The sequence below is a fragment of the Nycticebus coucang genome, chromosome 18 (genome assembly GCF_027406575.1).
Source record: "Nycticebus coucang isolate mNycCou1 chromosome 18, mNycCou1.pri, whole genome shotgun sequence".
Classification (NCBI taxonomy): domain Eukaryota; kingdom Metazoa; phylum Chordata; class Mammalia; order Primates; family Lorisidae; genus Nycticebus; species Nycticebus coucang.
This window is the reverse complement of record NC_069797.1, coordinates 35,084,720-35,097,563: the sequence shown is the minus strand read 5'-3', so window position 1 is coordinate 35,097,563 and position 12,844 is coordinate 35,084,720. Positions and strand designations below refer to the sequence as shown.

The 12,844-nt window shown below is 52.6% G+C and overlaps 1 protein-coding gene across 5 annotated transcripts in view; it reads right to left on the bottom strand.

Moving 5' to 3' along the window:
• The window catches only part of RHBDL3 (rhomboid like 3), a 55,138-nt gene extending 49,684 nt beyond the window's left edge, over positions 1 to 5,454 (bottom strand). For 2 of the 5 annotated variants that reach the window (XM_053568981.1, XM_053568983.1), the window contains exons 1-2: positions 5,321 to 5,454; positions 3,719 to 3,742 (exon numbers count right to left, since the gene is read on the bottom strand). In XM_053568981.1, the coding sequence (XP_053424956.1) occupies positions 3,719 to 3,742; positions 5,321 to 5,431 (135 nt within the window). In that variant the 5' untranslated portion in view covers positions 5,432 to 5,454. The other 3 variants (XM_053568985.1, XM_053568984.1, XM_053568982.1) reach the window with 3 other exon arrangements.
• Between the last annotated feature and the right edge of the window lie 7,390 nt (positions 5,455 to 12,844).

The following is a 12,844-nucleotide window of genomic DNA, read 5'->3' as shown; positions in this document are numbered from 1 at the left end:
TGGTATTTATGTTACCTTTTAAATCCACTTAAATATTAAGGAATTTTTTTTTTAATTTAAAGTAAATATTTAGGAAAACTATCAAGATCCCAAATATATGAAAAGATAATTTTGTCAAAAGGAAGTTCAAATAGGAAATGGACACGTGGACACCAGGGGTTGAACTGATGACCTTCTGGTTTCCCGCCTGCAGTAACTTCTTGGGTCTCATGGGGAAGAGCTGGGAGAGTGAGAAGGGGTAGCACAGACTGGCCCCCTCTCCCCCTGCCTGAACAGACCAGACAAACGCCAGAACACCAGGTAGGCCGACAAACTTCCAAGGGACGGGGGTCACCTGTTTTTTTCACCTCCAATTTCCACAAAAGGCATCCTGGCCATTTAGTTGAAACATGACCACACAGGACCAACAAGACCAATGTCATGGCTTCACGCTCTTGGGGTCCACTTAGCTTCAGGCTGGGTCAAAGCTACTCCATATGCTGAGGAACCAGACAGTAGAGAGGGACTGATCCAATTCTAACCCTAACACCTGGAAAACAGATCCCCAAACATCCCAATTTGAAAGTGGGTGGCTACTGGTGTCTGCCTGACCTAGGAGGAAAGGACGTGCCTCCCATTCCACTGACCTCTGGAAGATGAACTCTGACAGGTGTCATATCCCATCACAGTATGACCTATTAGGGCTGTCGACTTCTGTGTGAAATGTCAGGGAGGCTGCCTCCCCCTCAATTGAACTTCTTTTTTCTGGATGTACCAAGTTTACCAATCACCCCTGGCAGGCCCAGAGGATGAGGCAAAAAGGTAAAACACTCAGCTTTCTGATCAACCTGGCAGTCTTCCGAGGTGATGTAGCCATTGGTGAAGATTCGTACCTACGGGGGAGTGGTGGAGGGATGGCTTCAAAAAGCAGGGGGGTTGGGCGGCGCCTGTGGCTCAAGGGGTAGGGCGCCACCCCGTATATCAGAGGTGGCAGGTTCAAACCCGGCCCCAGCCAAAAACTGCAAAAAAATACCGCAGGAGGCATGAACACAGAGGGACAGAATGTCTGCCAGAGGTCAAACCCACATTCAGGAGCAGTTCTCCTCAAACCTCAAACACCAAACACCAAAGGAAGGAAGACAGTAGAAAAGGGCTTCTGGGTGGTGCCTGTGGCTCAAGGAGTAGGGCACCGGTCCCATATGCCGGAGGTGGCAGGTTCAAACCTAGCCCTGGCCAAAAAAAAAAAAAAAAAAAAAAAAAAGAAAAGGGCTTCTAACACTGCTTGAGGGAAGAGGAGTAGACATCAGGTAGAACTTACTGTGAGTAAAAACTGTCCAGAGTTAAGTTTTAGTAGTTTGCATACTAGAATTAATTTTTATCTGTCCAGGATGGTGGGGCCTCCCAGAAGCAGGGAGATGCTCTTTGTGACACCCAGAACCTGCCACCAGTTGGAAAAATTGAATTTCATAGCCCACTGGCTAATTTTAGGTGTTCTATGTTCCCTCTGTTCCCGTGAGTTCCAAATTCTTCTTCTTCTTTTTTTTTTTTGAGACAGAGTCTCACTTTGTCATCCTCGGTAGAGTGCTCTAGCATCACAGCTCACAGCAACCTCAAACTCTTGGGCTTAAAAGATTCTCTTGCCTCAGCCTCCGAAGTAGCTGGGACTACAGGCACCTGCCACAATGCCTGGCTATTTTTTTGTTGCAGTTGTCATTGTTGTTTTAGCTGGCCAGGGCCAGGTTCAAACCCACCAGCCCCAGTGTATGTGGCCAGCACCCTAACCACTAAGCTACAGGCGCGGAGCCCTTAAGTTCCAAATTCTTCCTACTAAAAGTTCACCTCTATTCACCCAAATGGTTTGTTTTATAATGTAAACACACAGACGGACTGGCAAAGGGAATTAATCAAATGAGAAAGACAGACACAGACAGAGAAAAAAAGAATGATACACTTTGTTCTAGGTTCTGATTCTAAATCTGGCAGGAGGTGTGAAGGGCTGGCAGCTTGGTGATAGTGGCAGCAGTGGCGGCAGCGGGTTCCCTCCTGCCTCAGGGCATCAGGCCAACAGCTGCTGTGCTCTCAGGACTGGAGGGAGAGTGGGGGGCACTCAGGAGCTCTGTCCCATGGGATGCTCCTCAAACCACAGCCAGGCCTTGTGGTTAATGTGGGTGATAACCCCAGGAGCTCAGCCCAAGCCTCTCACCTTGCACTTCCCGGTCTTCAGTCCCACTCCAGGGTCTGGATTTGGCTGACACCTCACATTGAATCTCTCTGAAACCCAAGTTGTCATTTTTTGCCAACTCTTAACCCCACCATTTGACATTTCCTTTCCCTCCTAAGTTCAGAATCTCAAAGTAGACATGTAGTTCTCATCTATTTAGGCCTATGAAGATCTTCCAGTTCTCCCATCGCCACGTCCCTCTTCCTTTCCATTCTCATTGTCACCTTCCAAGTCCCCATTCACTGCTGCAGGCTCTGGCTCCTTTCTCTCATCCTGTGACCCACCTCATCCCCTCCCACGATCACACAGGAGTTTTCTAAAACATAGCTTGGATCTCACAACAACCCTGCTAAAAAATTTTCATAGGCTTTCCTTATCTACAACAAAAGTCTGGTTAAAACTACTTTTTTTGCTTTATCTCCTTCTCTAACTCAATACATGCCCTCTGGCCCAACCAGACCAGACCAACCTCTTAAAGTTGCACAAACTTCATGGCACAAGCATTCTCACTCCAGAACTGCAGCACTCACTATCCTCCTGTGGGAGGAAAGACACATCACCCAACATGACGACCAACCAAAGAAGAGAACCATTTCCTTGCTGAAGGTCAAATGTCTATCTCCAGACTCAAAAGCCAATACATGGCACTCTTGACTCCATTTCTTTCTTTCTTTTCTTTTTTGTTTTGAAGACAGAGCCTCAAGCTGTCGCCCTGGGTAGAGTGCCATGGAATCACACCTCACAGCAACCTCCAACTCCTGGGCTCAAGCGATTCTCCTGCCTCCACCTCCCAAGTATCTGGGACTACAGGTGCCCACCACAATGCCTGGCTACTTTTTGGTTGCAGCCGTCGTTGTTGTTTGGCAGGCCTGGACTGGATTCGAACCCACCAGCTCAGGTGTATGTGGCTGGCGCCTTAACCATTTGGGGCACAGGCACGGAGCCTTGACTCCATTTCTTGTACCCATGCTCCAGGCATTGCAAATAATCACACACTGTTTCCCCTTTGTGACCCCCTAGCACTCTCCCATCCCAACTGCAGAATTAAAGAAATAGCACCAGCCTTCACAAGAGCCAATGTTGTGAGTCACACACACATATCCCCTGTCCCCTAAGGATGGTAAAAATTTGACTTCAGTGGACATGGTGGAGGTAAAAAAGAGAAGAGAGAGAAATTGTTCATTCAAGCCCTTCTCTCCTCCCCAGCCCCCTACTGCAATCTCTTGGCATACAGAGAATTTCCCAGGCATTCAATACATACTGTCCAGTTTCTACAAGGTATAAACCCGGCTCTGGTGGAGTTGGCAGGAGGAGAGAAAGGGATCCTCCCCGGGGCACCCATCCCTTCCTACTAATACCTGGAGAGCAACATCGTTCAGCCCCAGAGATGCAGTTAAGCCACACCTCCACCCCACCTCACCACCTCCAGAGCGCAGAGATAGGGAAGCCCACGCAAGCACTGAGACTAAGACTGATTTCAGGACAGGAAGGAAGGGGGGGATTTAACTGCTCACATACCTGATCAAACAGGACTTTCCAGTGCTGTAGAGGAGGAGGCCATGTGGGAGAGGAAGAAGAGGAGAAAAGAGAGAAAGACACACTTATCACCAGAGTCTTTGTGGCCCCCTGACGATTCTGACCTAGCCTCTCAGCTGCTGCCCAGGAGTCATCACCAGGCTCAGGGACTGGCCACAGACACCAAGGAAAACCTGGGAGGATCTCCCCAAATGACAGAGCCAAGGGTGGAAACTCATGGTAGGGGATGGGTGTGTGTGTGTGTGTGTGGAGGGGGTGCTCCTAGGGGTGCAAGGTGGGTGTTCCTGGTTCTGAGGCAGGCGGGTGAGGGATGAGAACAGGGTGATTCTCAACAATTAACAGATAAAGGCATCAACTATGTCCAAGCATCTCTAATAATTCCTGCTGCCTAAAGCTTATAACAGGGCTACTCTCTGGCCCCAGAATGCATGCCCAGGTGCAATTCAGCAGACCCCACTGCCGGGGTCTCAGCCTGCTGGGGGTCAGAGACCCCTATTGAGGAGAACTAACCCTTGATAAACATTAACATTTTTTCTGAACAGTATTGTTTTGGGGGGTGGCGGGAGCTCCCAAATGGGGAACCTACCCATTCTCTTCCAGGGCTGAGTCCGACTGGTTGAGGGCAGTAAGGAAGTGATGGGTTTAACCATAGAAGTCAAAGAAAGCTCTTAGACTCCCCCAGCCCCATTCAGACTTTTCAGCTTTGGTTTTGTAGGCTGGGGGGCCTGGTTTCACGTCTGTCTGTTCACCCCGAGGAAGGATGGGGTAGGGCGGGGTGTCTGCCAGTTTTTCGCCTCTATTTGTAGATTAACCCTCGGAGGGAGAAGCTTAAGAAACTCCAGGTCCCGGGACTTCCCAGTGCCGGCTCCAGAGGGATGGAGATCCGAGCAGCAGACGGCGGGGAAGCTTTGGGGCAGCCCTCCATCCCGTCCTCACCCAGGGGACCGTCCCTGGCTCCCACGCGGTCTTGGACTCCTGAAACCCCATATGGGAGCAACCCCCCTTCCAGCACTCATCTCCCAGCTCTGGCCGGCCGGGTTCAGGGATCGGCCAGAGTAGGGAGCACTGAATTTCAATCAGTGTCGCAACAGAGCAGGTGCGGGCCAAAGCTAATCCAGGAACGGAGAAGGCGGTCGCCAGACCCGGGTCTGCGCTGCCAGGCACAGGGGACTCTGCGGCGCCCACTCCTTCCCCAGGCTCGGAGAGCCCGTAGGTCGCGAGTGGGGTGGGAGGGGGAGTTACTGCTATGACGCGGTCGCCTCTGCGGGAAAACGCCGTGTCCAGGGCACTGCACCAGCCGCGGGGAGGAGGGCTCCAGGGGCTGGCGGATCCCCGCGCAGCAGCGGAGACGGTGTCCCGCAGGGAAGCCGCGGGAACCCAAGCGGGGAGGGGATGGCGCGCGCGTGCGTTTGGGGGAGACGGGTCCCTCCGCCCTCCTCCCTCCCGCGGGGACCCGGCCAATCCCGGGCGCTCCCGCGTCACCTTGAAACCTCCAAGTTGCCCCGGGGGGCGAAACCCGGGCAGTTCTTCCCCCGGACCCCCCGCCACCCAGAAAGTTTGCCCAGGAGGGGGAGGGGGACTCACGTCCTCGGGCGCGGCGGGCAGCGGCTGGTCAGCCTCGGGCTCCAGCTCCTCGATGCGCTCCGCCTCGGCGCAGGCGGCCACTGCGGGGCCCGGGCTGGGGTGCTCGCCCATGGCCGAGGCGGGGGGTCCAGGGCAGCCTGCGGCTGCGGAGCTCGTCCCGGGGCGCTGGGCTAACTTTGCGCCGCGACGGCCGTGTCGCTCGGGGGGCTCGATGCCCGCTGCGCCGCCTCCGCGCCAGCCCCGCCGCCCGCTCCTGCCCCCATGGCCCGGGCCCCCGCGCTGCCGCCTCCTCGCGACCCCAGGACGCCCGGCCTCTCCGCCGCCAAACTTCTCCGCGCCCGCGGCCCCGCCGGCCTCCGCCTCCGCCCCGGCCCCCGCGCCCGGCTGCGAGGCGAGGGCGCCCTTGGGCCGGCCGCGGCCCCGCAGCTACCCGCGCTCCCTTCCCGCTTCTCGCGGCCCCCGCTCTGGGCCCGAGTCTCCTCCTCCCCGCGGACTCCTCGGGGGCGGCGCGCGGGCGGGGGCGGGGCTGCTCGCGGGGACCGCCGTCCCCGCCCCCCACCCCGGGCGCCACCGCCCGGGCCCAGCCGGTCAGAGCTGCGCGGCCGGGGTGGGGAGGAGAGAGGGCTGCGGCGGGGCCGGCAGGGAAGTGGCTGCACGGCCCGGGGCGGGGATGGGGACTGCGCTGTCACCTGCCCCATCACCGGCAGCCTCCGCTCCGAGCCTTGCTTTCTCTCTCCCACAGGGTTAACGATCTCCTGGAGGCGGCAGATTTGTGAAGGAGACAGAAGCGAGGTTTTCACTAAGTTGGCAACGTCAGAGTTAACAGTACTTGGTGGGGCTGGCGGGATCTGGGAGGACGGGATACTCCCTACACCCTTAGATTTCCCTTCACTGCGGTCTCAGATTTGGGAGGTCCCGGAATCCTAAGGACAGGAGAAATCAAATCTTTTTGGAAATGGGGCGGGGGCGGGTTTCCTGGGCCCCAAACTCTTCAAGACTGGTGGTCCCTGCGCCCAGAATTATATGGCCATGCCTAGTCTTCCTTTGACCAAGTTGACAAAAGTAAGCCCAGGAAAGTGCCCCACCTGGGAGAGGGCAGGTAAAGAAACTAAAGCAATCAGGAATGCAGTTATCTAAAAGGAGTAGGTGATCTTTTAAAGAAAACAACCGAAGCTGAAAGAGCCCCCAGGAAAGACTATATCTTGAAGCAGACGCTCTGCCTGCACTGGTGCAGACGGCCAGCTGGCCAGTCCTCCCCAGGAGGCCATGACCCTCACTCAGTGCCCAGCCTAGCCCACACCAAGACTGGGTCTTTCCACTTGTATTCCCTTCCTCCTCCCACCACCCCTCACTCATTTGCCTTTGCCCCCTGCCTTCCCTTTCAGAAACTGAGGTTCTTTTCCATTACTGAAAGTTGCAATTAAGGCTTCCTTCCTCATAAAGTAAACACATAACCCCAGCCCTAGGACTGACCCCTGACCATCTCACTCAGCAGTGACTGCTCCCTTAAACATAGAGAAGGAAATTAACTCAATGCTAATTAGGTGAGTTTGCTACAGACACCAATTTTCATCTCAGTTTCAGAAAGTGTGATCATTTCAACTATTTTTGTTTCTCACCATCCTCCTTCCCATCCCTACTCTACTAACAAGTCAAGATCCTGCCAAGATTTCCTTGTAAATAAAACTATCTGCATGGGGTGTGATTTTGAAAACAGCCTTCAGGGGACAGAAGAGAGGCTGACTCCTTGGTGGAAAGAAGCCCAGAAGGATTAGCAGATGCTAGGGGCCCTGAGGGCCGTGTCATTGCCTCTGTCACCTCCTGCTATCGTGTGTGGTGACCTGCATGGTGCTGGCTCTGTTACACTTAGGTCTCTGGGACTGAAGAAGAGGGCCAGGAGGCCTGGTTCCGCAGTAGCTGGAAGAAGGGCACAAGGAAGGGCTGGCCACTCTGCAGAATGCCCAGCAGATCTGGACATTGGTCTGACTCCAGTTGCCCTTAGTTCTTGGTGCAGATTCTGCCTGTGCACCAGTCCAGGGACAGCTATTTCCAACATGTCCAACTCCATCATGCCTTCAGGTAGAAGGGAACTTAGTAGGCTCAGCTCATTTCCTGAATATGTATGAAGCTTCTAAAAAGTACCAGTGACAGACCTTTGGGGATGGATGGGACTCAGACCCTGCCCTCCAAAAACTGATAGTTGGGGGCGACAGCCACATTCAACACAAGGACTAGTACTGAATTCAAGGGAACCTCAATGGGTATAGAAGGCTGAAGGAGTGGGTCTCTGTAGACCTGGAAGTTTCCCAAAAGATAGCCCCTCTGGGGCCAGACACTGTGGAAAGGTAAACAGGAGGTGTTCGAGGCAGAGGGAACAGCATGGGCATGGGAAGCGGCAAGACGCAGGAGGCAAGCTACAAGCCATTTGGCGTGGCTGGAAATTACAGGAAGATGCCAAAGTAAAGAGCCTAGCCTGGAGGGAGGATCTGCGAAAGGCAGTGAGTTTCAGAAGAGACTTTGGACTTGGCCCTACGGGCAATGGGAAGTCATTGAAGGACTGTGAGCCGGAGAGTAATATTTTACACTTGATCTTAGCCAAAGACCAAGAAGCAATTAGAGAGGAATGTTTTAAAAGATCCCTGAGGGTATAGCCGGGCATTGTGGTGGGCGCCTGTAGTCCCAGCTACTCTGGAGGCTGAGGCAAGAGAATCACCTAAGCCCAGGAGTTGAAGGTTGCTGTGAGCTGTGTGAGGCCACGGCACTCTACAGAGGGCAACAAAGTGAGACTGTCTCTACAAAAAATAAAAATAAAAAGACCCCTGTGGGTATAGTACGGAGTCTAGACAGGAGGGAAGTTAGCCTGAACATAGGGACATGGGAGGTGCTGTCCAAGGACGAGGTCATGAGGACAGCAACAGTTAGAATGAAAGGGAGAAGGCGGGTCTGAGAAGTGTCCAGAAGGGTATGTTGTTCCTCCTTTACTACAGCTGTTCCCTCTACCTGGAAGACTTTCCATACTCTCTTCCCAAGAGAGAAGATGAGTCTTGCCCCATCTTTCAAAACTTATCTCCATAGCATGCTCCTGCCCCTCTGAACTGAGTTTGGCCTGTTGGACTTTGAGCTGTTTTCCCCCAGGCTCTTATCCTGCTTTGTGCTGACTCTTGGTACCTGTCCCAGCTGGCCACTGCACTGGTACCATTTACTGCACCTTACCAGACACTGTTCCCAAAAGTCTTCTAGGAAAGAATTCTTGACTTTTCACGAAAATCTTCCCTTCAAAGATTTCACCAGCTTCCCTCTCTCTGGCCCCTGCTGGGAGGAGAATGGCCATCTACCCTTGATACTGTTAGGACAAGTTGTGATAGCCAACATCCTCCACGAACCTGAGGCTATGCTCTCACCTGTGGCCTCAGTGGTGCCTAAGCCTAGCTAGCCCACTCACTCTGTCCCTCACCCCCAGGTGAATCTGCACTACGTACAACCCAACCCACTCCCCAGCAGTCAGTGTGGGACGTGAGGCCTGGGGCCATGGCCTACAAGCCTCAGGGATGAAAACGGCGGGGCTACCAGATAGCTTTTGTTCCACTCTCTCTACTTTTATCTAAGACAACCTAAGGACTGGCACATTCTGTACCATATTAGGTAGGGACAGAGGAGGGAATGGTGATGACAGCTACTCATTTTCACTGTATGGTAGCCATGGGCCAGGCACTCATAGATGCCTGGGGGTGCGCTGTGCATGGCCCTGCCCTGGGAGAAGCCTTGGGGTCTAGTGAGAGATGACAGCCAACAGGACTGATTGGCATTGATATCCCACTCTTCACTTATAAGTGCTCCATACCTGTGACCTCTTTTAACTTCCCAACACTCTGAGTCAACAGAGAACAAGACAAAAGCTTGGGGAAGAATAGCTCAACCCCCGGGGGGTCGAACTCAGTTCCAAGGGGCAGGAGCATGCTGTCAGGTAAGTCTTGAAAGATGGGGCGGCTTCCATGTGGAGAGAGTGGGAGCTCTCTGCGGAGAGCTGGGCTTCTCCCCAGCCCAGCACAGAGACAGGAAAGCTGTTGACCGTGTTGAGGACCACCAAGTGGCTGGACACAAGGTAAGGCGCCGGCCCCATATACGGAGGGTGGCGGGTTCAAACCCAGCCCCGGCCAAACTGCAACCAAAAAACAGCCGGGCGTTGTGGTGGGCGCCTGTAGTCCCAGCTGCTCGGGAGGCTGAGGCAAGAGAATCGCTTAAGCCCAGGAGTTGGAGGTTGCTGTGAGCTGTGTGAGGCCACGGCACTCTACCAAGGGCCATAAAGTGAGACTCTGTCTCTACAAAAAAAAAAGGTAAGGACAGCAAGGCAGGTGAGGAGGACGTGTCCCAAAGTCCTTGAGTGCCAGTCTGAGGAGGGTGGGCCTTGCCCAATGGGCAGTGGAGAAGCATTTTAGGAAGAAGAGCTGGCAGCAACTCAACAGCACCGTGCAACCAACATTTTGTGAGTGTCCGTTATTGCCCAGACCTGGCTGAAGTGCGGAGAATACAAAGGGGATAAGACCCAGGCCCTGGCCTCTTGGGAGAAAATTAATAATCTTTTAATTACAGCCAGGGAGGTAAAGGGGAGGAGAGAGAGAAGAGCCTTTCAGGGGCTGAGTCTCTCGGTGTAGCCTCCAAGAAAGAAAGAAAGTGTTTTAAGGACCTGAGGATGGTCTGGACCTGAGAGCAGGAACAATGGGCTGTCACTGAAAAACCAGGAGCAGCTGCCGGGAGAGGGAGGAGGTTGAGGGGGGCTGAGCACTTCATTTGTGGATACCTGGAGTTAATAAGAAGCCAGGCAAGAAACATTAAGGGCTGTAATTACTGCTCAAAGCAAATGGCAGTGCCCAAAAGGGGGGGTGGGTACAAGGGGGGACTTTTCTCCTCTTCCGCTGAGGCCTCTTCTTCAACAACAGTTTCCAGTTCTGACATCTCCCCAGCCAGGCCCACACCCTCAGAGGCCCGGCCTCTCTCTCTAAAGCAAAACTGAACCTAGGCTGACCCTCACAGTGCCCTCGCCCCACCTGTGGCTCCTGTCTTCTGAGAAACCGGCAAACCAGCCCTGAGCTGGGCTGCTGCTGTTTGCCTGCCTCAGATGAAGACATAAGTTATTTTTGACTGAGATCCAAGCCTGGGCCCTGAATACTTCTGTCTTCCAGGAATCCCCCAGTCATGTTTGAAGTCTGCAAGTCCAAACAGCAGACATAGCTCAGGGTGGTGGAATCCAACCACCCTCCATCTCCATCTCCAGCTTTCTTCCACTATTGCCGGCGGTCTGCCAGATCAAACAGAACAAGACTGCTCAACAGATTTTTTTTCCCCTTTCGTCTCTTCCTCTCACTCCAGGGCCCCCAATTTTCTGAATAACTTAAATCATTACTGAAAGATGTCTAGGTTCACAGACTGAACCTTTTCAAAGAGAGGCGTGGGCACCCAAAAAGTTGAGCTCAGAAAAGCACACGAGAAACTTTCCTGGTCCCAAGATTTAACCAATCATACATTCAGGGAAACGTACAGCTGTTTTACCAGGTCTCTCCTTTCTGGCCATCTCCTTGGGGCTTGGCTGGTCCCAAGTGTCCCATACCTGAATTCTCTTTGGGCCCCAACACTTCTTCTTCTTCTTTTTTTTTTTTTTTGAGACAGAGTCTCAATTTGTCGCTATGGTATCACAGCTCACAGCAATCTCAAACTCCTGGGCTCAAGTAATTCTCTTGCCTCAGCCTCCCAACTAGCTGGGAACTACAGGCACCTGCCACAATGCTTGGTTATTTTTAGGGTCTGGCTCTGGCTCAGGCTGGTCTCAAACCTGTGAATTCAGGCAATCCACCCATCTTGGCCTCCCAGAGAGCTAGGATTACAGGAGTGAGCCACGGCACTGGTCCATGGGCCACAGCACTTCTATATGATTTTCACTCATGCTGTAGGTAGGTCCTGTCTCCTCAATAAACATCCTGTTTAATCTTATGTATCTCTCCAGTAAATGTTCTCCCCACACACACAAAGCCCTTCCCCAACTCTCCAACTCAAATGAGCTCATCCTTCCTCTGAATCACTTTTTTCTTTTGACTGTTCATTATATTATCTAAGTTTTAACTTCCTAATACCAGAACGTACATCCCTTGAAGGGGGGGATTATGGCTTGTTCAATTTTGCATTCATCACAATACACAACATTGCACGCCGTAGGAAAGGAACAAATGTCTGTTTAATGAAAAACAGAGCATGCCTCTCTTGATATGACATGAAGTCTAATTACATAGTTATTACTCTCAGCCCGCACCAAGAGACACGTTTTATGTTATGCAGAAAAAAAAGTCTTCTGGAAAATAATAATAACACTGGTAAGCCTGCTGCCTTCATTTCAAAATACTTTCACATTTGTCATTTCATTTCTTCCTTAAAAAAGTAAGCAGAACAGATACAATTGCCTCCATTTCACAAATGGAGACACTAAAATCCCTGGGCTGAGAAGAGGTTTGATTCTCCATCGCTCTCACCAAGTTTCTTATGTGAAACACAAAAGCCTCTGACGGTGGCCAGTGCCCTTGGCCCTAACCAGACCACTGCCTGCGGAGACTGTTGTCCCAGGGCAACTGGGGTGGGGCTACATCAGAGCACACAAGCAGGGCTTTTCCAGCTGCAGGCTTGTATGAGTCAGAAACTCTGCGGCTGTCTCTGGCTTTGCAGCAAAAGCTTTCATTGGTCTGTTTATCTGCTTTGTTTCTCTTATGCTACGTGTGTAATCAGTGTCCGCAGAAAAAAAGGGGATGGTCTGCTTTAATTTCCCACCGCCCAGAGCCAGGCAGCAGGGTATCCAGCAGAATGCAGGGGAAAGGAAACAGTGAGGGTCCGGAAGGGCCATGGGCTGTTAGCTATGAGGTCAGGCAGCCATGGCAGAGCTTTACATTAGAATGTATTGTACGAAGGCAAGGACTTGGTTTGTTCGCAGCAGTTATCTTTGACTCCTAGAATGATTCCTGGCACATAGAAGGTTCAGAAAAAGTATTTGCTCAATGAATAAACCTGTCCTATTTATACTTCTCCAGGCCACAGAAGGCCTCCCATGGGTCAGTCTGCCCAGCGTCTGGCCGTCTGGGACCTCTTTAGCCTCCTCTGGGGAAGAACATCAGTTCAACTGGGCACCTACTCCAAGAAGGGGCTACCGTGAAGAATGACTCGGGGGTCCATGAAGCAGGCTTTCTGATGAAGCAGCAGCAGCAGCAGCAGAAAAACATCTCAGAGCTCCATATTCAGTGTGGCAAGAGGCAGCTAGTACAAGGGAAACAGCCCTGAACAGAAATGCTGCAGCAGCAGCGGCGGCAGAGGCCTGGGAACATCAGGCAGAGGAGTGAGACAGTGGGCACTCAAATCTGTTTCCTCCCTCTCTCTGCCACACAGTCCAAGCGAGGCTGTGTGAGAACTTCTCAGTGCACATTGTAAATACCATCTGTCACACTGCCTGCCCAGACACAGGCCTTCCTCCCTGGAAGGGAAGCATTCTTT